This window comes from Bos grunniens, chromosome 20, assembly GCF_055505025.1.
Source record: "Bos grunniens cultivar Pamir isolate PY7600 chromosome 20, Bosgru_T2T1.0, whole genome shotgun sequence".
Taxonomy (NCBI): Eukaryota; Metazoa; Chordata; class Mammalia; order Artiodactyla; family Bovidae; genus Bos; species Bos grunniens.
In genome coordinates this window covers 22,961,807-22,989,177 of record NC_141184.1, presented here as the reverse complement: position 1 = coordinate 22,989,177, position 27,371 = coordinate 22,961,807, and the positions used below count along the sequence as shown (strand labels likewise).

Genomic DNA, 27,371 nt, shown 5'->3' with positions numbered 1-27,371 from the left:
TGCTGAGTTTCCCAAATTTCCTGACATATTGAGTGCAGCACTTTCAGAGCATCATCTTTTAGGATTTGAGATAGCTCAGCTGGAATTCCATCATCTCCACTAGCTTTGTTTGTAGTGATGCTTCCTAAGGTCTACTTGACTTCACACTCCAAAATGTCTGGCTCTAAGTGAGCTTCACATCATTGTGGTTATCTGGGTCATGAAGAACTCTTTTGTATAGTTCCTCTGTGTATTCTTGCCACCTCTTCTTAATATCTTCTGCTTCTTTTAGGTCCATATCATTTCTATCCTTATTGTGTCCATCTTTGCATGAAATGTTCCCTTGGTATCTCTAATTTTCTTAAAGAGATCTCTAATCTTTCCCATTCTATTGTTTTCCTCTATTTCTTTGCATTGATCACTTAGGAAGCCTTTCTTATATCTCCTTGCTATTCTACATTCATATGGATATATCTTTCTTTTTCTCCTTTACCTTTCACTTCTCTTCTTTTCTCAGATATTTGTAAGGTCTCATCAGGGAACCATTTTGCCTTTTTGCATTTCTTTTTCTTGGGGATGGTTTTGATCACTGCCTCCTGTACAATGTAACAAACTTCTGTCCATAGTTCTTCAGGCACTCTATCAGATCTAATCTCTTGAATATATTTGTCATTCCTACTTATAATTGTAAGGAATTTTATTTAGGTCATACCTGAATGGCCTAGTGGTTTTCCCTACTTTCTTCAATTTAAGACTGAATTTGGCAATAAAGAGTTCATGATCTGAGCCACAGTCACTTCCTGGTCTTTTTTACATTTTTGCTTACTGTATAGAGCTTCTCCATCTTCAGCTGCAAAGAGTATAATCAATCTGATTTCAGTATTGACCATCTGGTGATGTCTATAATGTAGAGTTTTCTCTTTGTTATTGGTAGAGGGTTTTTACTATAATCAGTGCCTTCTCTTGGCTAAACTCTGTTAGACTTTGCCCTGCTTCATTTTGTACACCAAGGCCAAACTTCCCTGTTACTCCAGGTATCTCTTAACTTTCTACTTTTGCATTCTACTCCCCTGTGATGAAAAGGACATCTTTTCTTTGGTATGTGTTAGTTTTAAAAGGTCATGTAGGTGTGGTGGCACATTAAGTGGGGGATTGGGGTAGGAAGAACTTAGAGCCATGGAGGAAAAAAAAAAAAAAAAGCAAGGGACTATATTGACTGACCATGTAATAGGTGTACTTGGTTAAATGGAAGCATTAGTGTGTGTGTGTGTGTGTGTGATTCCATCAGTTGTGTCTGACTCCTTGAGACCCCATGGAGTATAGCCCACCAGGCTTCTGTGTCCATTGGATTCTCCAGGCAAGGATACTGGAGTGGGTAGTCATTTCCTTCTCCAGAGGATCTTTCAAACCCAGGGATAGAAACACGGTCTCCTGTACTGCAGGCAGATTGTTTACTATCTGAGCCACCTATTAAAATTCTATATTTTGAGTCTGGTTACTGGAGGAATGTTTAGTCCCTAAACTGTGTTCGACTTTTTGCAACCCCATGGACTGTAGCCTGCCAGGCTCTTTTGTCCTTAGGATTTGCCAGGCAAGAATACTGGAGTGTGTGTCCATTTCCTTCTCCAGGGAATCTTCCCAACCCTGGTATTGAACCTGCATCTCTTGCGTTGAGAAATCAACTCTAAATATTCATTGCAAGGACTGTTCCTTTGGCCAACAGATGTGAAGAGCTGACCTATTAGGAAAGACTTGGATGTTGGGAAAGATTGAAGGTAAAAGGAGAAGGGGACAGAAGAGGATGAGTTCGATAGATAGCATCACTGACTCAGTGGGCATGAATTTGAGCAAACTCTGGGAGACAGTGGAGGACAGAGGAGTCTGGCATGGGGTTGCAAAGAGTTGGATGCCACTTAACAACTGAACAACAGCAAACTGCAATAATGATTATTTGTAGCATTTATAATGAAGGAATAATGTTTTGAAAAAGTTAATAAGTAGGTTTCTAGCAACATAGAACATACCTGGGAAGAATTAACATTAAGCAAACTAACCTGGTTTGTTTTGCATAATTTCCTATTTCTATTTCATTTTGTGTGTGTTATGAACTCTGATATTTTTGGAGTAGTTTTGTGTTTCCAAGAAAATTGAGAAGATGCAGAGTCTTCCCATATACCCACTGCCTCCACAACTGCATGTCCTCTCTCATTATCAATATCCCTCTCCAAAATGCAACATTTTTTTTTTTACTAAGGAGGGACCTACTCTAAACTATCCTCAAGGTCCTTAGTGTTCACTCTTAGGTGCTGTGCATTCTGTGGATCCGAACGAATGTTTAAGGACAAATGTATAAGCTTTTTGAAGATCCTGTGGATACATCCTTTTGTTCAGAGATTCTTTCCTCAGCCAAACTGAATCTACCAATAAGCCCATCAGATGTGCTCTTTACTTACAGTGTTTTTTGTCTCTCACGTTTATTTTTAGTTCTTTCTTACGATTTCCATGATTCTGCTTATATCGATCATCTGTTCTTACATGTTCTTTATTTTGTTCTTTAGAGTCCTTAGAATATTAATCAAAGTTGCTTTAGATTTCTAGTTTGATAATCCCAACACTCCTGCTATGTCTCATTCAGATGCTTGCTCTTATCTCTCCAATTTGCACTTTTTTGCCTTTTGGCATGCTTTGTAATTTTTTTTTTTTTTTGATAACAGGATATGATGCACTAGGAGATGGAGCTGCTGTAAATAATCCTTTAGTAATGCTAGTGGAGGTGATAGAATTCCAGCTGAGCTATTTCAAATCCTAAAATATGATGCTATTAAAATGTTGCTCTCAATATGTCAGCAAATTTGAAAACCACAACAATGGCCACAGGACTGGAAAAGTCAGTTTTCATTCCAATCCCAAATAAAGGTGATGGTAAGGGAAGTTCCAACCACTGTACATTTGCACTCATTTCACACACTAGCAAAGTATTGCTCAAAGTCTTTCAAGCTGGGCTTCAACAGTACATGAACCAAGAAATTACAGATGTTCAAGTTGGATTTAGAAAGGCAGAGAAACAAGAGATCAAATTGCCAGCATCTGTTGGACCATTAAAAAGGCAAGCGAATTCCAGAAAAGCATCTACTTCTGCTTCCTTGACTATGCTAAAGCCTTTGAGTGTGTAGATCACAACAAACTGTGAAAAATTATTAAAAGAGATGGAAATACCAGACCACCTTACTGCATCCTGTGAAACCTGTATGCACGTCAAGAAGCAACAGTTAGAACTGGGTGTGAAACAAATGACTGGATCAAAGTTGGGAAAGGAGTAGGTCAAAGCCGTGTATTGTCACCCTGCTTATTTAACTTATATGCAGAGTATATCATGTAAAATGTTGGGCTGGAAGAATCATTAGCTGGAGTCAAGATTGTGGGGAGAAACATCAAAACCTCAGATATGCAGATAACACCACCCTTATGGCAGAAAGTGAAGAGGAACTAAACAGCCTCTTGATGAAGGCGAAAGAGGAGAGTGAAACAGCTGGCTTAGAACTCAACATTCAAAAAAAAAAAAAAAACAACGACTATGGCATCTAGTCCCATCACTTCATTGCAAATAGATGGGGAAAGAATGGAAACAGTAACAGACTTTAGTTTCTTGGGCTCCAAAATCACTGGAGATAGTGACTGCAGCCATAAAATTAAAAGATGCTTGCTCCTTGGAAGAAAAGATATGACAATCCTAGACAGCATATTAAAAGGAAGAGACATCAGTTTGAAGACAAAGGTTCATAGAGTCTAATCTGTGGTTTTTCTACTAGTCATGTATGGATATGAGAGTTGGACCATAAAGAAGGCAGAGAACCAAAGAACTGATGCTTTTGAACTGTGGTGTTGGAGAAGACTCTTGAGACTCCCTTGGACTGGAAGCAGATCAAACGAATCAATCTTTGAGGAAATCAACCCTGAATATTCTTTGGAAGGACTAATGTTGAAGCTGAAACTCCAATACTTTGGCCACATGATGCAAAGAACCAATTCATTGGAAAAGACTCTGATCCTGGGAAAGTTGTAGGGCAGGAGGAGCAGGGGGCAACAGATGAGAGGGTTGGATGGCATCACTAGCTGAATGGGCATGAGTTTGAGCAAACTCTGGGGGATAGTAGAGAACAGGGAAGCCTGGCATGCTGCAGTCCATGGGGTCATGAATAGTCAGAGACGACTGAGCAACAATGTGATAGATCTTCCCGACCCAGGGATTGAACCAGCATCTCCTGCTTTGCAGGCAGATTCTTTACCAGTTGAACTGTCAGGGAAGCCTAGGGATGGGGCAGGAGAAGCATTCTATAGTCTGTGACTAGTTCTTAGTCTTTCCGTGATTCTGTGCCTCTGGACTGAACTTCACAAATGTTTCTCAAGGTTTTCTCGCTCCTTAGGTGGGCCAGGATGTATTTCCTCCTTCCCTATGTAAGGTGGTACTAGTGGTACAGAACTTGTCTGCTAGTTCAGGAGACATAAGAGACATGGGTTCGATCCTTAGGTTGAGAAGATCCCCTGGAGGAGGGCCTTCCAACCCACTCCAGTATTCTTGCCTGGAGAATCCCATGGATGGAGGAGCCTGGTGGGTTACACTCCATAGGGTCAAAAAGTCATTACTGAAGTGACTGCACATGGGCAGTACTCCAGCAGGTTAGGCTCTTGTTGACTAGTTTCCCCTGAGGGCTGGCCTTATTAAGAGTAGAATGATCTGACATATGTAAAAATATTTCCTTTACCCTCTCCCTGGGGAAACACAAGGGGATTTTTCTGATATTTACTGTGGAAATTTGGAGGTGTTCTTGATGGTAAATCTCACCATGTTGAGGACTTTCCCCTTGGAGTTTTTAAATCTCCGAGTTATCCTCACTGAACCTCCAGCAGTTTATCAATTACAGTTCAGGTTTGCCACTCCATTACTGGTTCCAGCTGATTTCTGCTCATGAGTCTCTGGTCAGTTAAGCCGCTCTTCCTTCTGTTCATTTATCTATCTTCAATCATGGAGGCAGTAGTCCCGAAGTCCCCCTCCATTGTTATGAATCCAAGAAGAGTTGTTAATTTTTTAAGTCTGTTCAGGTTATCTTTGTTTTTAGGATGGAGTGGTATTTTTCTAAGCTCCTTCCTTGCTTATGAACTTAAAATATCATTATTTTTTAATTGCTTAGTAACATTCCATTGTATATAACACAATTAGTTTATCCATTCACCTGTGACATTGACTTTTCTCTAGCCTTTCCCTATGCACATTTTAGATGAATATCCTTTATTCCACTTGCATAAATGTCTAAATCTGCTTATCTTATTGGTACTGTAACAACTCACAAACGGAATGACTTAAAATATTACAGATGTATCTATTAGATTTCTAGAGATCAAAAGGGCTTCCCTGGTAGCTCAGTAGTAAAGAATCTGCCTGCCAATGCAGAAGACATGCACTTGATCCCTGGATCAGGGAGATTCCCTGGAGAAGGAAATGGCAACCCACTCCATTATTTGTGCATGGAGAATTCCATGGATAGAAGGGATTGGTGGGCTACAGTCCACAGGGTCACAAAAGAGCTGGACAAAACTTAGCAGCTGAACAACAGCAAGAGGTCAAAAGTCTAAAATCAAGATTTCTGCCTGGGTGGAGGGGAGGGTGATGCTCCAGGATAGTATCCATTCTTTGGCTTCTTTAGCTTCCAGGGTGGCCTGTAATCCTTAGCTACTGCACTCTTACTTGGGACACTCTATCCTCCAGCATCTGTGATCATCTCTTTTACTGACTGATCCTCCTGCCTCCCTCTTATGAGGCCCCCTCTGATTACCTTGTATGTGTGTGTTCAGTTGCTCAGTCGTGTCCACAGTCATGTTCAACTCTTGCAACCCCATGAACTGTAGCCTGTTAGGCTCCTCTATCCATGGAATGTTTCCAGGCAAGAATAATGGAGCGGGTTGTCATTTCCTACTGCAGTTGATCTTCCTGACCTAGGGATTGAAACTGTGTCTCTTAAATCTCCTGAATTGGCAGGCAGATTCTTTAGCACTGCACCACCTGGGAAACACCTGTGATCATATTGAAAGAAAATGAAAGTGCTAGTCACTCAGTTGTGTCACAAAGTGACTCTTTGTGACCCCATGGACTGTAGCCCCCACAAGCTCCTCTGTCCATGGGATTTCCCAGGCAAGAATACTGGAGTGGGCTGCCATTCCTTCCTCCAGGGGATCTTCCCAACCCAGGGACTGAACCCAGGTCTCCTGTATTGCAGGCAGTTTCTTTACTGTCTGAGCCACCCTTGATTTTGTCTAAATGATCCAGGATAATCTCCTAAATCCCCAAGATTTTCAGTGAATCATATCTCTAAAGTTTCCTTACCCTGTAAAGAAGCATATATATAGATCCATATTTCAGAATTCAGGATATAAACATCTTTGAGGGGCCATTTTTCAACTTACTACACTGTGTTTCAAAGAGTTTATCTTATTTGACAATCCCATCAAAGGTGTAAAACAGTTCCCATTCCTCCGCATCCTCACGGACATATGCGAGTCATCAGTCATTTTAGTTTAAATTTCTCAAATGATGAATGATGTTGAATACCTTTCAATATATTTTTTGCCCTCTGTCTTCTTGTCAATTCAAATCTTCTTCCAATTTTTATTGGGTTTTGTGTTTTTGGATGGTTGATTTTGAGAATTCTTTATATATCTGGATACAAGTCTATAATTATCATATATTCATGCCAGACTCGAATGTGTCTGTATTTCCTCTTAACAATGTCCAAACTCATCAAGTTGTATACAATGAATATTTCAGGTGTTTATATTTCAATCTCACCTCAAAAAAGTGGTTAAAAACAAAAATGTGATAAAGGGATAGCATGAAAAAAATGAAAACACTCGGGTTATATTTGACAAAAGTTGGAAAAGGCTTATATACTGAAATCTACAAAACATGACTGAAAGATACATATAGTGTTCATAACTCAGGAGAGTCAATGTCATTATGATGTTCACTTTTCTCAAATTTATCTATAGATTCAATGCAATCCCCATTAATATCCCCACAGATTTTATATATAAAATGCAAGGTAACTATAAAATTTAATGGAAAATGCAAGAAGTTCTATTATAACCAAAAAAAAAAAAAAAAAAGAAAATTAAAAGACTAAAGTTGGAGGACTAAGATTATTTGATTTCCAGACTTACAAATTATAGTGATCAAGAGAATGTTCTATGGGTATAAAGATGAACAAACAAGCAAATATATATGAGTCCAAAAATATATAAACACACATAGATATACAAGTGATTTTTGACAAAGTTACAAAAGCAATTCAGTGGAGAAAGGATGCACTTTTCAGCAAATGGTTCTAGAAAAATTGGATATTCATAAGCAAAACATCAAACTGCAATTCATATATTGAGCTATATACAAAGCTTGATTCAAATTGGACCATACATGCTAAGAACTTAAACTATAAAACTTCTAAAAGAAAATACGAGAGAAAATGTTTTTGACCTTAAAGTTATGCAGAGATTTTTAAATATGAGACCAAAAGCCCAATCTATTAATGAAATAAATTCATATCTAATTAGTCATGGTTAAATGTATTTTTATTTAATCTTGTCATTGCTTGAGATGGTTTTATCAAATACATTTATGGAAAATATATTTAAATATATTTTAATTATCTTCAGTTCAGTTCAGTCACTCAGTCGTGTCCGACTCTTTGTGACCTCATGAACTGCAGCACGCCAGGCTTCCCTGTCCATCACCAACTCCTGGAGTTCACTCAAACTCACGTCCATCGAGTCGGTGATGCCATCCAGCCATCTCAAATCCCTCCCAGTATCAGAGTCTTTTCCAATGAGTCAACTCTTCGCATGAGGTGGCCAAAGAACTGGAGTTTCAGCTTTAGCATCATTCCTTCCGAAGAACACCCAGGACTGATCTTCTTTAGAATGGACTGGTTGGATCTCCTTGCAGTCCAAGGGACTCTCAAGAGTCTTCTCCAACACCACAGTTCAAAAGCATGAACTCTTTGGCGCTCAGCTTTCTTCACAGTCCAACTCTCAAACATCTTAAATCAGTATTAAAATGCATTTAACTATATATTCCTCAGAAAATATTTTATGAAATAATAGAAACTAAAATAATAAAGAAAAATGGTATATATGTGTATATATATATAGCTCCAGTTGTTTACTAACAATTTTTAAAAATGCAATGTCCTCATCCTCCTTCCTAAAAATATTGATAATTAAGCTTCTAAACTTATAGGTAAAAGATACATTGTATTGAAAATAATCAATATAGCAAGTGCTAGCAAATAGTTTTAAATTGAAAAAAAAAGAGTTGAAATGAGAATCTTGCTTCAATAAGTTTTAAAGCTTTCATAGAAGATAAAAGAAACCCTCCATTATGCAAACTCTCCTCTAACTCTTAGGAATGAGTATAAATTTCTGGAGAATACTGTCTAGCATGTTCTGATGCATTTAAAAAGTCAAATATCATTTTGGTAAATGTTCCTATTACTTAGAATCCAATCAATCTGAGTTTCTGTAAAGTCAGTACTTTGTGATGTAAAACCATTTTATGCATCAGATAATTTCCTTTCTCCCAAGTATAGCATTACATGACAGATTTTAATACAGGTTATATCTGTCATGTTGAATGCTTCATGGGCTGTAGGGAGTTCCACAGTCATTTAATACACTCTGGGGAAATACTGCTTCATCATTAATCTTACTTCTGAAGCATATTTGCATTAACCTTTAAATCATCTGAATAATAAAACAAACATACAAATAAGTAAACATATTTCTTAGAAATCTTTGTGAATGAAATCATACATGTAAATACTGGAGCACTTAAGAATACATTGTCATTTTAAAGAAATGAAACTCAATCCTCTTGGTCCTCCAACCACTTTTTATAACATTTTTGGTCTCCCAACCACTTTTTGTTGTATTTTATCATATCCTGAAATAAAATGTATACCTAACTGAAAATGAAAATAGGAAATTTTAAATAAAAATAGCTTAAGAATAATATAAACAAAGAATAAAAGTAATTATGATTTGAAAATATTATTTTCATACCTAAATATTTGGGCTTAACTTTATAGAGGAGTTAATGATGCTCAGATGTTTGAATCAATATATAATTCATGCATTCATTCAATCAGATTGTTTAATGAACATATACCATGTGCAAGAGTCTGTTCTAGGTACTGTGAAAACAATAGCAAGGAAAAGAGCAAAATTCCTTTTTTTTCATGATGACAGACAGAATATGTGCACAATAAATAATACAATAAATAAATAAAACACATGTATATTGAGATCTAGAAAATATTAGGGGAGGTTTCAAGAAAAATCCAAAGGAAACAGGGTCTCTACCTATGTGGATAACTACATGGAAAAACATTCCAGTTGGAGAGAAAATGTAGAGGTCCTGGTTGAAGAGAGGGGTATATGAGGTATGTTGCAGGCTGAAGCAAGAGGGACACTTTGGCTGGAAAAGAGTCAATTTTGAGTAGTGACCTGATGATTGAAGTATAGCATGAGGTCAGAGAGGAGATGGCACCCCACTCCATTACTCTTGCCTGGAGAATCCCATGGACGGAGGAGCCTGGTAGGCTGCAGTCCATGGGGTCGATAGAGTCGGACACGGCTGAGCGACTTCACTTTCACTTTTCACTTTCACGCATTGGAGAAGGAAATGGCAACCCACTCCAGTGTTCTTGCCTGGAGAACCCCAGGGACGGGGGAGCCTGGTGGGCCGCCGTCTATGGGGTCACACAGAGTTGGACACGACTGAAGCGACTTAGCAGCAGCAGCTTGAGATGCTGGGTTTTTATCAAAATGAGGTGTGAAATCGTCAGAGTGTTTTGTGCGGAGAAGTGACATGATCTGATTTACATTGCAGTGGGATTACTGGAAGTAATTCCTGGGTAGCTCAAATGGTAAAACAAACAGTAAAGAATCTGCCTGAAATGCAGGAGACTTGGGTTCCATCCGTAGGTTGAGAAGATCCCTTGGTTAAAGGAATGGCAGTCCACTCCAGTATTCTTGCCTGGAGAATAACATGGACAGAGGAGCCTGGTGGGCTACAGTCCATTGGTTCGCAAACAGTCAGACATGACTGAATAAGTAACACACACACAGAGGATTTACCGGAGATACACTGCTGAGAAAAAATAATTGCAGGTGGGGAGCAGTGAGAAGGCTGGGGCATCGTGGAATTCCAGATTAGCATAGGGGCAAGTCTGTGGTGATACACTGTGTAAATGTATCAAAGCTGGAACTTTCAGCATGATTAAATCCTTACAGACAATACTGTAAATTATGTCACATGTTGGTTTACTGTAGTTGTGATTTGTATTTTCTGCTCTAGGAAGCTCTATTTGTTTCACAGATCTACCTAAGAAAGGAGAAAAGAAAAGTCTTCAACTGAAGACACTCAGATTTTTTTAAATTTTGGCTTCACTTTTATCTTTGAGGTGGATGAAAATTGAAGAAACTGTGCTGCTGTTTAAAAAAAATTATTTAAATATCATTGCATTGCATGATAAGTGCCTATTTCCTATAGTTATTAAAATAATTATTTTGTTTTCAAAATTTTAATTTATGTTAAATTACTCTGGGGAAGTTGATATGTAAAATTAACTACATCTCCACTCTATACAGGGGTTATAATTCCTAAAAACTAGTAAAGTTCCAAAAGGAAAAAAAAAATAAGGCTTAATATGTCCTTTCTTTGGGATTTGTTTGAAATTATTTGCAAGCATCTTTTCTTATATTATAGACATCTTACTAGACAAGTCATGTCTCCAAAACTAGCAATTACTTTATGTAAGAGAGGGAAGGTAAATATTTTGGTTGCTATCATTAATTAATCTTTGTCACATTAAATTTAAAGTGACAGGTAACATTCATAATGTTGTCAACTGACTTTTTTTTATTTGTTTGTTTGTTTGAAGCTTTTGGAAACATGTCCAAAACATTGATGAAATGTTGGAAACCAGTTGAAATACAGTAAAATTCAACAGAATAAAATAAGACTGCTTTTTCTTCATCCACGTTGGAAATTGTCAAGGAGTGAACTATGACAATATATCAATTTTTGCTACTATTTCTACTCTGGGTATGCCTGCCACATTTCTGTTCTCCAGAGATAATGTTCAGAAGGACTCCTGTACCTCAGAAAAGAATTTTAGGTGCACGTGTACCGAGGAGTGATGGCAAAATACTTCATCGTCAAAAGCGTGGTTGGATGTGGAATCAATTTTTCTTACTGGAGGAATATACAGGATCTGATTATCAATATGTCGGCAAGGTAAGTCTGTATTGAAATTGCAAATATTTACATTCTTTTATATATGTATGTATATATGTCTCATAAGGAATACTTGAAGTTTATAAAAATTACCATTCTTACAAATTTTATTCTTTAGATATTCCTAAAGCAATATTTGATTATGGAATACAAATTATAAATTAAAAACTATGTAACAAATATGGAATGATAAATGTAGGAGTTCACTTACTAGAATTAATTCTGCCTAAAACCTCGTGGATTAGAGGTAACAAAATTGCAATTTCAGAATTTTTATTTAAAAATCAATGATTGGAAGAAAACTATATGTCAATCTAGTCACTTAAATTGACAATGCATGAATATTACACATATAGTCTCATTGCTGTTGACTTTAGTGAGGAAGAAAAGATGTATTTAGAAGTTCTTTGATATTTTGCAGAATGAGAAAGCAAATGTCATTAGAAACACGACCTAAGGCCAAAAAAATACTTACTTCTAAGAAAATTCCAGATATAATATGCCAGATATAATGTAATATAATATAATATAATTCCAGACATAATATTCCAGATATTAATGTTACTTATTTTTCTAAAGTCCTACCATGGGGACATTTATGTAAGGAAGAAACAAATGGAAAGACAAGCAGTTAAAAGTAGTTTTCTAATCAGGAGTTTTCTAATCTCAAATGAGATTTCATGCTGTTCAGTTATAAAAGTTTGGAAAGAAAATGATCTGTGGTTAGGAATGGTTAGGTTACATTGACAAAAGTAACAATGCTTTTACACACTGAGTTGTATTAATTTCAGTTTTCTTTCTTGACACTATCTGAATCTAATCAAAATTAGGTAATTTCTTAAAGAAAGAATTCTTTTAATGGTGTTATTATTTTTATGGACAGTTTATGAAACTATGTTAAAGGGAAAAAAAAGTTAAACACACTCACAAAAGGCAAACAGATATAATCAAATGTTCTTATAGCTCAAGCAAAGACTATAAAATTAGGATAGCTCCATGATTGTGTTAGCATTTATTGCATCAACCTAATGCTTTTGTACTGTGGTGTTGGAGAAGACTCTTGAGAGTCCCTTGGACTGCAAGGAGATCCAACCAATCCATTCTAAAGGAGATCGGTCCTGGGTGTTCTTTGGAAGGAATGATGCTAAAGCTGAAACTCCAGTACTTTGGCCACCTCATGCGAAGAGGTGACTCATTGGAAAAGACTCTGATGCTGGGAGGGATTGGGGGCAGGAGGAGAAGGGGACGACAGAAGATGAGATGGCTGGATGGCATCACCGACTCAATGGACATGAGTTTGAGTGAACTCCAGGAGTTGGTGATGGACAGGGAGGCCTGGCGTGCTGCAATTCATAGGGTCGCAAAGAGCGACTGAACTGAACTGAACTGAAACTTCAGTAGAGTCATTCACATAATTAAAATCATGCTTGAAGTTTTGGTCTTCTAAGAAAAAGAATTTGAGAAAATACATGTTCATTGATTTTTTAAATACTTTGGTATGTTTTTTCATGTTCCAGTTATTTCAATCCTTTTAAAATCTCTGGCAATATAAGAATGATGGCATTAAAGGTTAAATGTCATATTGACTGGAAGGAGAAAAAAAGAAATGGCAACCTAAGCAATTTTACCAGAAAGCAAGCAGTAGTGGACTTATCACAGGTGTCATCTGATCAAATGCCTGAGATCAGAAGGTGAAGGCAAATTTTATGGTTGCTGCAATAGGCAACTTTCAGTTTATGAAACCAACCACATGAAAATATAATAACTGAAATTTGATCCATAGAAACTATGAATGGTTTCATTTGGTTCTTCCTAGACATAGCAGTTATTTGCATAGATTTTCCTTCCTCTAGTCCTTAATGAGTAATAAATGTTGCTAAATTGAATTGCATTATGTGCTGTTGTGATAGTCAAGCTACTTTATGTGCTTTCATTTGTTCTCTCTCCAAAGAATATCAATAACTTGAAATCAAGAACTTCATATCTCCTTTTCTTTTTTTTTTCATATCTCCTTTTCTATCTCTTAGATTTTAATATTTAGTTGATTGGATTAACCTGAGTTGTATTGAACTGAATTCTCAGAGTGGTCTGGTAGCTCTTTGGTGGCAAACACTAATGTAGAATTTACATTACTATGGGGTATTAAAGCCGGTAAATACTTAAAAGACATATGCATTTTGATAAACAACTCAAATGCTGGTTCCATAGTCTGCTCTATAAAAGCAAGTCAGAAAACTCTTTAATAGGTAGAGTCATAAGGAACTTAAAGAATGTGCTCACCAGTTTCTTCTATGTGTCCTGAGCTACCAGATCAACAGAAATAAATATATTCCATGTTGTAACTCTGACTTGACTTCTGATATTCAGAACATCTGTTATTTAGCTTATATTTCAAGTCCATTTTGTATTTCTATCATTTATTCATGTAGTGATCTGTGAGTGTGTATGCTTAGTCAGTCATGTCTGATTCCTGCAACCCCGTAGACTGTAGCCTGCCAGCCTCCTCCATCCATGGGCTTTTCCAGGGAAGAATACTGGAATTGGTGGCCATTTCCTTCTCCAGGGGATCTTCCCGACCCAGAAATTGAACCCAGGTCTCCTGCATTTTAGGTGAATTCTCTAATGACTGAGCTACAAGGGAAGCCCAACCTGTGAGATACCTATCTTTAAATGTCCCTTGTCTATAGTATATATGTGTATTATATATACTTGTCTACATATATATAATATATATATTATATTGCCTTGTACAATATAATATATATAGTATATATGTGTATTATCACTGAATGTTTATAATGCATTAATTACTTTTATAAAGATCTTATTTTAGAGATAAACATCAATGTGTGTATGCAAAAAAATAATATGCAACATAGAATATTTTTAAATGTGCATTTTAATGAATATAATAGGAAGCTAAGATATATTCTCTTCATGAGATATAATTTTTTTTGAAATTTCCTAGATATTCTTTCCAACATTACTTATAATAAATGTATTACATATTCATCCTTTCAGAAATTCTGGTTCTAGGTTTTAGTTTGTTTAAAGTAAATATGTGATATTGATGCTAAGTGATTCAGTGAATAGTTTAGTTTAGAGGTAGAAGTTATAATTGTCCCAATTACTAGACACATGGGAAGACGTTGACAGACACTCCATTGTTGTGGGAAATATAGTGGGAGCTCTGAGTAAAGCCAGTGAAGAGACTTACAATGGGGAATTGAGGACAAAACTGAAAAGCACATGCATAAAGAGGGGGAACATTTAAATACCAAGCAGCCAATGTGAGCAAATGAGAAAGTGAAAATCACTCAGTAGTGTCTGACTCTTTGCAACCCCATGGACTATACAGTCCCTGGAATTCTCCAGTCAAAACACTGGAGTGGGTAGCCTTTCCCTTCTCCAGGGGATCAAACCCAGGTCTCTTGCATTGCAGGCAAATTCTTTACCAGCTGAGTCACAAGGGAAGCCTGTAAAACAGTCAATCGATCCTGTAAAAAAATGGATGGCATATAATTTTTTAGATAAAAACCCATTACTGCTTACAGAATTAAAGCAAGGGAAAGAACCCCTTAGTACTCATTGGGTTAAAGCAGAAGAAAGCTTAGGAAAAACATGTTACTGCCAGTCTAAACACTCATATATATCCTTGTTACTGCCACTATTTTTCTCTCTCAGTGGTTAAATCAGTTAACTTCTTCTAGCCTTCATTTTCTCATCTATTGTATGATCATATCAGTGGTTTTACATTATATATAAATATATATTTATATATTTACCACTGAGCCACCAGGGTAGCCTATAATGTACATTATATATATATTCAGTTCAGTTCAGTCGCTGAGTCATGTCCGACTCTTTGCAACCCCATGAATTGCAGCACACCAGGCCTCCCTGTCCATCACCAACTCCCGGAGTTCACTCAGACTCATGTCCATCGAGTCAGTGATGCCATCCAGCCATCTCATCCTCTGTTGTTGCCTTCTCCTTCCGCCCCCAATCCCTCCCAGCATCAGAGTCTTTTCCAATGAGTCAACTCTTTGTGTGAGGTGGCCAAAGTACTGGAGTTTCAGCTTTAGCATCATTCCTTCCAAAAAAATCCCAGGGCTAATCTCCTTCAGAATGGACTGGTTGGATCTCCTTGCAGTCCAAGGGATTCTCAAGAGTCTTCTCCAACACCACAGTTCAAAAGCATCAATCCTTCGGCGCTCAGCCATCCTCACAGTCCAACTCTTACATCCATACATGACCACAGGAAAAACCATAGCCTTGACTAGCCGGAACTTTGTTGGCAAAGTAATGTCTCTGCTTTTGAATATGCTATCTAGGTTGGTCATAACTTTCCTTCCAAGGAGTAAGCATCTTTTAATTTCATGGCTGCAGTCACCATCTGCAGTGATTTTGGAGCCCCCCCAAAATAAAATATATATATATATATACTGTATATATATATATACACACATATATATATAATGTATATATTATATTAATGTACAACATTATAGGCTACCCTGGTGCCTCAGTGGTAAAGAATCTGCCTGCTAATGCAGGAGATGCAGGTTCAATCCCTGGGTCTGGAATATCCACTGGAGAAAGAAATGGCAACCTACTCTGGTGTTCTTGCCTGGGAAATACCATGTACAGAGGAGCCTGGTGGGCTACAGTCCGTGGGATCACAAAAGAGTTGGAGGGAACTTAGCAACTAAACAATAACAAATGTACATTATATTTTTAATTTTATATGATTACATTATAAATGTGAAGTATATAAGCATTTAAAAGCCCATTTATTAAGAAAAATTAAAAAGAATAAGAAGAAATAAAGGAAGACTGAGAAAAAAAAGAAGAAAGCCAGTGGTGGAATTGCTACTGCCATGGCTTTTATTAAGAAACTAGCTAAACCCATGATGAACTCAAAGCATTTCTTTGTTCACCTCTCAGTGATAAAAAAAAAAATCTTTTCCTCTAAATAATTTAATCAAATATATTCTAAACCAAAATACATTTTGCATAAGTTTTTTTTTTCAGTGAAATAATCACAGTATTGACCTTTAAGATGGGATAGTGTCTGCTAACCTTTCTCTACCTTCCAAAAAAAGGGGTTTAAAACTTGAACTTCAAGTATCTAGTTTGCTCTATGCTGCATTTATATCTCAGCTTCCTATGAACATTTTTAAATTCCCCAATTTAAGATTTGAGAAACATTGTGTTTATCAACTATTTTTATTAGTTTAATTTTTTTTTTACATATAGCTTATCACAGATTTTCATTGCCTGTTTCAGTTGCTCTAAATTCAAATCTCCAGGCTTCCAAAAATTCAAATAATGACATTAAGCTAGGTATGCTTGAATTTACTTTGAGCTGTAATAAACACACAGTTCTAAGTGAATTACTAATTCTATTTACTGTCCAAATTTTTCAGTTTATATAATAATTATTCTGAAGTTGAGAAAAACATGTTAAAAATATATTTTTAATCAAAGGCAGAGAATGAGAAAGATCCCCAAACACCAAAAACTTAATAACATAATTGAGCAACAATAAATCTGATTTTGAGTCAGCATAGTATCAATAAAATAATTCACTCTAGGAAGTAAAAACATAATAATTTTAATGAACAATTAGGACAACTGTCTAACTTCTTGATTTAATGTAAAAATATACCATATGGACACATGAAAGAGATTCTTGGGGCCTCCAAGTGATTCAGACCTGATAGTCTCATTGATGTCATCATTCTCTAAATGTAGAATACATTTGACACATAGAATCTTTTTTTCCTGGTGATAGATTTTTTAAAATTATTATTATTGAAGTATAGTTGATTTATAATGTTGTGTTAGATTCAGGTATATAGCAAAGGGCATATATATATACACACACACATATATATTCTTTTTCAGACTCTTTTCCCTTATAGGTTATTATAAAATATTGGTGTGTCTGCTACATCTCCTGCATTGGCAGGATAACAGAAATTATGGGACCCTTTCTGTCTTAGATACCGCACAGATGGCAAAAGCCTGAAATAGGTGACTGCAGCCATGAAATTAAAAAATGCTTACTCCCTGGAAGGAAAGTTATGACCAACCTAGACAGCATATTCAAAAGCAGAGACATTACTTTGCCAACAAAGGTTTGTCTAGTCAAGGCTATGGTTTTTCCAGTGGTCATGTATGGATGTGAGATTTGGACTGTGAAGAAGGCTGAGAGCTGAAGAATTGATGCTTTTGAACTGTGGTGTTGGAGAGGACTCTTGAGAGTCCCTTGGACTGCAAGGAGATCCAACCAGTCCATTCTGAAGGAGATCAGCCCTGGGATTTTTTTGGAAGGAATGATGCTAAAGCTGAAACTCCAGTATTTTGACCACCTCACACAAAGAGTTGACTCATTGGAAAAGACTCTGATGCTGGGAGGGATTGGGGGCAGGAGGAGAAGGGGACAACAGAGGATGAGATGGCTGTATGGCAACACTGACTTGATGGACGTTGAGTCTCAGTGAACTCAGGGAGTTGGTGATGGACAGGGAGGCCTGGCGTGCTACGATTCATGGGGTTGCAAAGAGTCGGACATGACTGAGCTACTAATCTCTGATCTCTTAGCACTTACTATTTTGTCTGAGGCTTTTGGGATTTGTTCTCTGTCTGAGATAAAAAGAGTGTCATAACTTTTTGTTATCCTGACTTAATTTGAGATTTGCATTACATGAATCTATGCAACTAAATGTCGAGCCTGGAGAGGCAAGTTATTTTTATTTATTTCTTTGGAAGGGGCTTTTAATGTGCAACAGTTTATAATTAAGTTATCATTGGAAATTTCTAGAAGAAAGGTGTTCCAAAAACTGGAAAACAAAAAAAGTGTTATTCATGAGAGAATCACCTGACTTTAAACATTCACAAAGTCAGAAAGTACCAGCTGCGCTCACCAAATTAGACTGTATGTGTTTTATCCTTAATACTATGGGTACAATCAAATCAAACCTAGTTGCAACCAGGAAAGGATGAGTTGGAACTAAGGTAGAAGAAACTGTCCTGACCTCCCCACTGCAATCTGCCTATGGAGGAAGAAGTTCTCAGATGAACTTGTGGAAGAACTTTATATCAGAGTTTATAGAGTTAGAAGCACTAACTTTGACATTTTAAAAACTGTGTCGAGGCCAAAAGTTCCCAGGTGATTTTTTTCTTTTTTTTTTAAATACAAACATGATGAAGAGAACCTACATAAAACACACACACACACACACACACACACACACACACATTTAGCTGTTCCATACATATAGGCTTGCTTTAGTGCTGAGATGGGAGAAGGAACGGTCTTGTGATAGAGTTATTTTCTGTCTGAACCCCAGTAATGAAAACCATAAAAGGAGTGAATTTAGTTGGAAAATATCCTGGAAGAAAATAAATCAGGATGACTTGATAGACATCAACAGAAAATCCTTTAGATTAAATGATTAATTGAAACCTTCCTGATGAGACATTTGGACTTTTGAGCTACTTCACTTTCACTTTCACATAGACGTTATTTCCCTAATATAGGTAAAGGGAATTTGCTCAGTCTTGTTTGACTCTTTGCGATCCTCATGGGCTGTAATCTACCAGGCTTCTCTGTCCATGGAATTTTCCAGCCAAGAGTACTGGAGTGGGTTGCCATTTCCTTCTCCAGGGGATCTTCCCAACCCAGGGGTCAAACACGGGTCTCCTGCATTGCAGGCAGACACTTTATCATCTGAGCCACCAGGGAGGTTAATATAGGTAAAGACCACAATTAAAAAAGATGAACCTGAATTAGAATTTATAAAGACTCTACTAATCCTCAAGCATTTTTAAATACAGACATGTCCTGCAAAACCCTGATACTGTTTTCCAGGCAGACCACTTTTGGTTTTTCATTTTCAGAATGCATCCAATGTCTATATCTCTCAATATTTCAGCTAGAAGTTACATTGGAAAATTATGCTCACATCCTCAAAGCTCACCATAACATTTTAACAAAGTAGTTAAATTGAGGAAGATCTTAAGCTATGTTCCAGATATATGTGGTAGAAGTTCAAAACCACCCATAGGTGGTTTAAAGATAAGAGAGGCTATAAAATAGAACGTGCACCTAAAATTTTGTAAGCTTTTTTGGGAAGCCATACTAATTCATGTTAACTCATAAGTGATCAGGTAACACTGATTTAAGCATTTTATGTATTAATGTTATAGCATGCTATTCTTATATAGAGATTTTACTATGTTTTATTTACTTTTTAAGGAAATTGGTTTTGAATTTGGGTTTAATGTGTAAGCATTCTATTTTTTCCCATTTAAACTAAGGGGAAATAGACTTCTTGTTAGCATTTTCCAATAAAATATCCAATGCCAAATATCGAATTAAAAAAAAGATAAATGGAATTAAGTATGGGATACACATATATAAAAAAACAACTTCAATCATTCTTTTACTTAAAAGTTCTTACTGGTAGTAGTGACAGTATATAATTACTAAACTCTTCCATGAACTTATTTACATAACATGCTATATCACTGTATAACCCTCACAGAACAACAGTACATCCACATCACCTAAATAATTTACCACGCTCACTGCCCCTACTGTACTCTAGTGATTTGTGGGAAGTCTATCTTTCCACTCATCTTTATACCCTTGATTTAGTAACCTGGAGAAGCTGTTTCCATCTTTTCTTTCCCACCAGCCTTATTTTTATATGCCCTTCTCTTGGACTTACCATTTTATAATCCCCTCCATACAGAAGCTCTCTTGTCTCTTTTTTCTGCTTCTTCAGTTTGTCTCCCAGCATCTTTTAAAATCTACATCTCTATGCTGTGTCCCCTGAATTTATTTTTATTGGGTTATGTTTTATATAATAGAGAATTATGGATTTATTTTCTAAAAATATTATTTCTATGCTTTTAGACCAATTAATTCACAAAGATTAGTAACAGTTGGAAGTAGATAGAAGCACTTTGATGATAATAATAGATGGGTAATAATTTTTTTAAAATGACTCAATTTCTCTGTGCCAAATAAACTTTTAAAAACATTAGCTATTATTTTAAAATATTAAACTTAAGAAAATTTAGATATACAATTTAACCCATCATTTTTCAAATACAGAACTTTAAGAAATATAATAATCTTCTAATGAAAATTATGTGAAAATTGAGTCAGACTTTTGGCTAAAGTTTGAGAGAAATTTCTGTAAATGAAAAATGTATTGAAATCTCACTTAAATTTGTTCTGTAGAAAATCTCTTAGTATAATTAATCAGTAAGAGGTGAGTGTATAATGGCCATGAAGCATAGGAAATTATTATTATGGCATTATGAATTTCTACCAAAGCCCTCTCATTTTCTTTCTTGGAGACAATATACAATTATATAGTCAATTAAATTTTTGTCCCCTTTGTACTAAACAATAATGTTCTTTTCAGTAAAGAAAATGAAAAAAGGGGATGCATGTTATTATGCTTGCTCATCAATGTCTCATACTTGGAATATGTTCAAATATTCAAATTCTCAGTTGCTTCTTATGAAAACCTGAATAGAAAAGGACAGTACACTTCAATAAATTTTCTGAAGTGAATTCTTAAATATTTACAGAATATAGTTATGTCTGACTTTTTGCAACCCCATGGAATATACAGTCCACGGAATTCTCCAAGCCAGAATACTGGAGTGGGTAGCCTTTCCCTTTTCCAGGGGATTTTCCCAACCCGGGGATCAGACCCAAGTCTCCTGCATTGCAGGCGAATTCTTTACCAGCTGAGCCTCAAGGGAAATCCAATATAGTTAAACTTCTACTTTCATTTTATCAAAGAATATGATTTAATCTTAATTTTATTATCATTATTAATATTGTTGGTGGTGGTATTACTGTTTTGCTAATTGAGTAACTGCGTTTCATGGGCTCCTGGTAATTATAAAAAGAAGTTAAAGAAAAGCATATTGGTTTGCAGGTAAATGAACTAAGTTTATAAAAGAGAAAAATGATTTTGCTGGGATATAATATACAAACCTTTGATTTTCTCCCTAGAACTCTAATCCACAGGAAGCAAAAACACTTTATGCAAATTTCAGATTCTTTCTGGTAAAATTCTTTCACTAACCTTGCTTTTAAAGCTATACATTATGCATTTATAGATTACATAAAGTTATTAAATTTAGAATTTTAAATGAAGATATTAAATCTCAGTGCAGGATTAAAATTATTTTATCAAATAGGAAATTAAGCTATAAGAATGTGTACTACTATAACATTTATCTCAAGGAACATTTCCTATTTTGACTGCTGTTTAGCTTAAATTCCCTCAGTGAACTCCTCAGTTCCGTGTTGTATCTTCCAAATATCCCCCAAAAACTCTAACAAAATTGAATTCTTCAATTTTCCCTGATACTAGTTCTGCCACTGGATAAGGCAATGGCACCCCACTCCAGTACTCTTGCCTGGCAAATCCCATGGACGGAGGAGCCTGGTTGGCTGCAGTCCATGGGGTCGCTAAGAGTCGGACACGACTGAGCAACTTCCCTTTCACTTTTCACTTTCATGCATTAGAGAAGGAAATGACAACTCACTCCAGTGTTCTTGCCTGGAGAATCCCAGGGACGGGGGAGCCTGGTGGGCTGCCGTCTATGGGGTCACACAGAGTCGGACACAACTGAAGTGACTTAGCAGCAGCAGCAGTTCTGCCACTATGTGGAAAACAACATCATAAGCTTAGCACCAAATCTAGTTTGTAAATGTTGGGTTATCCTGAGATCAGAGGAGCAGAGGGATAATGTTGTGAGTCATGCACTGAGTGTATGCATTCCTGAGAGCTGAGTGTCCAGGAATAAGGTGAAGAATAGGTTACCTGACTTTCTTTTCTGAATAAATCCACAAAACTAAAATTGCATTGGTAACAGGAATATTTCTACTACTTCATAGAAAAGTCAATTTATTTTTGTAGTTGTTATATGTTTATTTAATTTATATGTTGAATTGATAATGCATGCACTTTGCATAAAATTTAAAGGGCAAAATAGGGCATATATTACAGTTAAAACTACCACTACGACTCCCACCAGGATCCATAGTTCTCTTCCTCAGAAACTGCATTGATCAGTTCTGGGTTTTGTTTTGTTTTGTTTTGTTTTACATATATACTCCAAAAGATATTATAGAACTACTTAACAAGTATTTACTGTTTTGTTTTTATATAAATGGTGGTGTACTTAATACAATGTTATAAAACATGATTTGTTTTTTACTTAAAAATGTAACTTGACATATTCCATCAGGGCAAAAAGATACACTTCATTTTTAAAAGCATTTAGTAGCTTTATAGTATTATTTCCAGTAAATATATTGTAATTTATTTTACCATTTTCTTCTGAAGGACTTTTATTCTTTTAAAAAAAGTAAGTGATATAATCATATGTTATTTCACACAGTGCTGGTATAGCTTTAGGAATATGGTTAGACTTGAAATGTTGAAGCAAAGTTTGGAAACTTTAAACTTTCAGAGGTATTGCTAAATTGCTCTTCATTATGTTGTTTGAATTTATCATGCCAACAGCAAGGTACTTCAGCAACTTTTGTTGTTCAGTGCTAAGTCATGTCCGGCTCTTTGCGACCCCATGGACTGCAACACACCAGGCTTCCCTGTCCTTCACTATCTCCTGAGTTTGCTCAAATTCATATCTATGTAACTATTTAATTGTTTAAATCTCTGTACTATCAACATTTGTAATAGTTTTTCAATCTTGTAAATTAAAACACTTCTCTTATTTTAAGTGAGAATGAACATTTCTTCATGTGTTTAAAGCATTTTTTATTTAAATTAGTGTTTATATCCTTCACCAAATTTTCTATTGTTAAACTAGCTTTTTTTTTGACCTGTAAGTTCTCTTTATTAATTGACCCTTAATTCTTTTTTTACTTTCAATGTGATACATGCTGAAAGTTGAATAAAACACACTTATAAACTTTAACAAATAAGTGTATGACCTCAAGTCCAGTCAAGAAATGGAAAATTAGTGGTCCCTAAGAACCTCTGTGTGTCAGCAACAACATCATTTCTCCTTTATAAAAGTGGCAATTACATTCATTTGGGGTTAATAATGCCTTGTATTTCTTTATAGTTTGAACCAGTCATAAACAACATGCTGAGGTTTAAATGTTTCTGAAATTTAAAGTAATCATTGCTCACATATTCTTTTGTGTCTTTTGCCCAAATGGGGTTATAAAATTAAACCAAATTTTGTGCAGAGGGTCTCTGTGTTTGGATTTAGTCCTACATTACTATCAGTAATGGAGATACAGTGTTGTCCCTTCACCTTACTTTGGTTCTTGCTCACAGTACTTCTGTGAATGTTTCTGTACATGTGTTCTCTTGCTTATGTACATTGAAAGAGTATATGATTAGGAGTAATTTGCTGATCTTTACTGGAGAAGGAAATGGCACCCCACTCCAGTACTATTGCCTGGAAAATCCCATAGACAGAGGAGCCTGGTAGGCTACAGTCCATGGGGTCGCAAAGAGTCGGACACGACTGAGCGACTTCACTTACTTACTTACTGTGTGCCTAGCTTCAATTTTTCCAAGTATTGCCTTTTTAGTTTCCTTGACTTTAACCAGTGCATACCCCCACTGTCAGTATACAATGGTTTCTTTTATTCTAAGTAGAGATTCAATTTTGTTATTTTTAGACTTTTCTCTTTTTAAATCTGATGTTTTAATTGGCATTTTCCTAAATAACAATGAACTTTGTGTGTGTGTCAACAAGTTTTTCAAGTGTTCTATCAACCATTTCTTCAGGTCATCTATTCCTTGCTTATTGGTTGTTTCATTCTGAAATCCATAATAGGTGTGTAGCACTTATTATTTTTAGATACGCTCTAGGTTACCAGGTTACATCTCTGAATAAAAGACAACACATCCTGCGTCATGAAGCTCACTTTTTTTTTTTTGGGGGGGGGGGGGTGTGGGAAATGCAGGAAATTAAAAATAAATATAACAAATATAGAAGCCTTAGGTATGTTAGATGATAAAAGTTGCTGTCAGAAAAGAAGAGAGAGGTACTTCTCTGGTGGTCCAGTGACTAAGACTCCGTGCTCCCAATGCAGGGGGCCTGGGTTCAATCCCTGCTCAGGGAGCTAGATTCCATATTCCACAGCTAAGAGTTCACAAGCTGCAACTATGAGATCCCACATGCTGCAGCAAAGACCCAGTGTAGCCAAGTAAAGAAAATATTTTTTAAAAAAAGAAAAGAAGAGAGAAAGCAAGATAATAAATATTGAGGGGTGGAATAGAGCCGGTGATGGTAGTCAATACTTCATCACTAAAAAGGTGATATTTAAGCAAAGGATTTGGAGGAAGTGAAAGGGGTAACTAACAGCTATTAATGGAATACATTTTTCTTTCTTTTTTTTTTGCATCAAGATGAAATAGTTACTACAAACATTGTAAATCAAGAGATTCTCCCTGAATATTCAAGGAAAGTCAAGGAGATATGTGTGCCTGGGGCAAAAGAGGCAACAACAACAGTAACAACAGAAGGGGAAGACAGAAAGGTTAACAGTATGCACAGATGCTACAGAATGTGGCAGACAGAATAATTCCCTCAAAGACTCTTGTTATTGTTCAGTCACCCAGTTGTGTCCAATTCTTTATGACCCCATGGACTGCAGCAGGCCATGCCTCCCTGTCCCTCACCATCTCCCAGAGTTTGCCCAAGTTCATGCCAATTATTGGTGATGCCATCCAGCCAACTCATCCTCTGACACCCAAAGATATCCACATCCTGATTCTCAAAATTTGTGTATGTTATTTTAAATTGCAAGCAGAGACTCGTAGCTGTAGTAAATTTGAAGCTCTTGAGATAGGAGAGATTATATCCTGGATTTCCTGTGTGATCCCCATGTAGTTCCATGGTTCCCTGTAGGAGTAAGACAAGAGGTTTAAAATCAAAGGAAAGGGATGTCACAATGGAACCAGAGGTTAGAGTAACAAGCTTTGAGTGTGGAAGGAAGGAACAGGGGCCAAGGAATACATAAACCCTCCAAAAGCTGGAGATGGCAAAGAAACAGAGTCTCATCTGGAGCCTCCAGAATGAGCAGAGCCCTGCTAACACCTTGCTTTAGACCTCTGACCTCCAGAACTGTAAGAGGATAAATTTGTGGTTTAAGTAACTAAAGTTTGTGATTTTACAGCAGCTATAGGAAGCGAAGACATAAAATACTGTATTTTGTCTTTGACTCTGAGTTGAAATGGGATGATATTGTAGAATTTTTAGCAGAAGATTGACATTGTATGAAATAAGTTGTTAAAATATCAGTCTGACTTCTGACATTAAAGTTGGCACAGTAGAAATTGGTGTAGTTTCATGCATAGATGTTAGGGAGCATTGTTACAGATGACTCAAAACATTTTGGGCTGAGCAACTGAAAACTGACTTGCTTTTATTTGCAGTGGTAGGGCATTAAGAGTAAAACCTCGAGTTCATCTTTGGATATGTTAAAATAAATGGAATTTTGTGATTATATGAGTTCAGGAAAGATTTCTAAACTGGTCTCTTAAAAGTCATCAGCATATAGATGAGAGATGGGACTGTAAGATATCAAGAAATTGAATGTAGTCATAAGTGGAAATAAAGCTGCTTTCAAGGACAAACCCACATTAAGATGTATGCGTGAGAAGGAGGAGGATGTGGGGCAAAAGAACAGAAAATAACAAATACAACCAAGAAAGAATATTCTTTGAACTGTGAGGAAAACTAAGACCTTGGAGTGTCTTAGAAGACTGGCAAAGAACATATTTGGAGAGGAGAATGTGTTAACTGAGTCAAAAGCTGCTAAGTCAAGTACGTGGAGAGTCCTATTGACTTTAGTTTCATGGAGATTCTAGGTGAACTTACTTTTATGGTTCCAATGATGTGGGTCCAGAATTCTTACCATAGTGGATCTCAAAGGGAATGGAGAGAGAGAAATTGGAAAAGTCACACACAAGGAACATTAGAGTCTTTTTGTAGCACTATCTGATAGGGAGAGTGTGAGTTGGATCAAAAAAAAAACGGAACAGTTCTTTTTCGACTTGTCTTTCTGCATTGAAAAAAACTCCAATAGAATATTGAATAGATGATATGAGAGGGACTATATTTTGTTCTTAATTTGAAACAGTGCTCAACAGTTCAGTTCAGTCACTCAGTCGTGTCCAACTCTTTGTGACCCATGGACGATGGCACACCAGGCCTCCCTGTCCATCACCAACTCCCAGAGTTTACCCAAACTCATGTCCATTGAGTTGGTGATGCCATCCAACCATCTCATCCTCTGTCATCCCCTTCTCCTCCTGACCTCAATATTTCCCAGCCCCAGGGTCTTTTCACATGAGTCAGCTCTTCACAGCAGATGGCTAAAGTATTGCAGTTTCAGCTTCAGCATCGGTCCTTCCATTGAATATTCAGGACTGATTTCCTTTAGGAAGGACTGCTTGGATCTCCTTGAAGTCCAAGGGACTCTCAAGAGTCTTCCCCAACACCACAGTTCAAAAGCACAGTGCTCAGCATGTTATCATTAATTGTGAAGTTTCTTAAGGTTGTTTTAAAATATATTTTTATCAGACTAAAGGATTTTCTTTTAATCCTAGTTTGCTTTGCTTTTAAATCATAAATGAGTATGAAATATTGTCAAATATATGTTTCCATCTGTTGAACTGTTTATTTTCCCTTCAGTATGTTACCAAAGGATTACCTTATTTTTCTTATTTGAACTAAACTTGAAGATTTGGAAATAGGCCACACTGGTAATGATATAAAGCTTTATATTGTCAAATTCCATTTGCTCTTTCTTTGTTTAAAATTTCTACTTTTATAAAATCATTCATTTTCATACAAGATATCTCTCAGTAAAATTACTATTTCTATTATATCTAGACATCAAAGTTACGACAGTCATATAAAATGAGACCACTTTTTATTACCACTTTTTCTGTTACCTTATGTATTAATAATTTGTGTTTTGGTGTAAACACCAATACAGTATACTAACGCA

At 36.3% G+C, this 27,371-nt stretch overlaps 1 protein-coding gene across 2 annotated transcripts in view; it reads left to right on the top strand.

Annotated features, from left to right (window-relative positions):
• Nucleotides 1-27,371, top strand: part of CDH10 (cadherin 10) — a 186,484-nt gene that overhangs the window by 58,263 nt on the left and 100,850 nt on the right. For both annotated transcript variants that reach the window (XR_015149192.1, XM_086362522.1), the window contains exon 2: nucleotides 10,971-11,326. Coding sequence is in view for 1 of the 2 variants with exons in the window: in XM_086362522.1 (XP_086218648.1) it covers nucleotides 11,096-11,326 (231 nt within the window). In the remaining variant the exon portion in view is untranslated. The remainder of the gene's footprint in view (nucleotides 1-10,970; nucleotides 11,327-27,371) is intronic.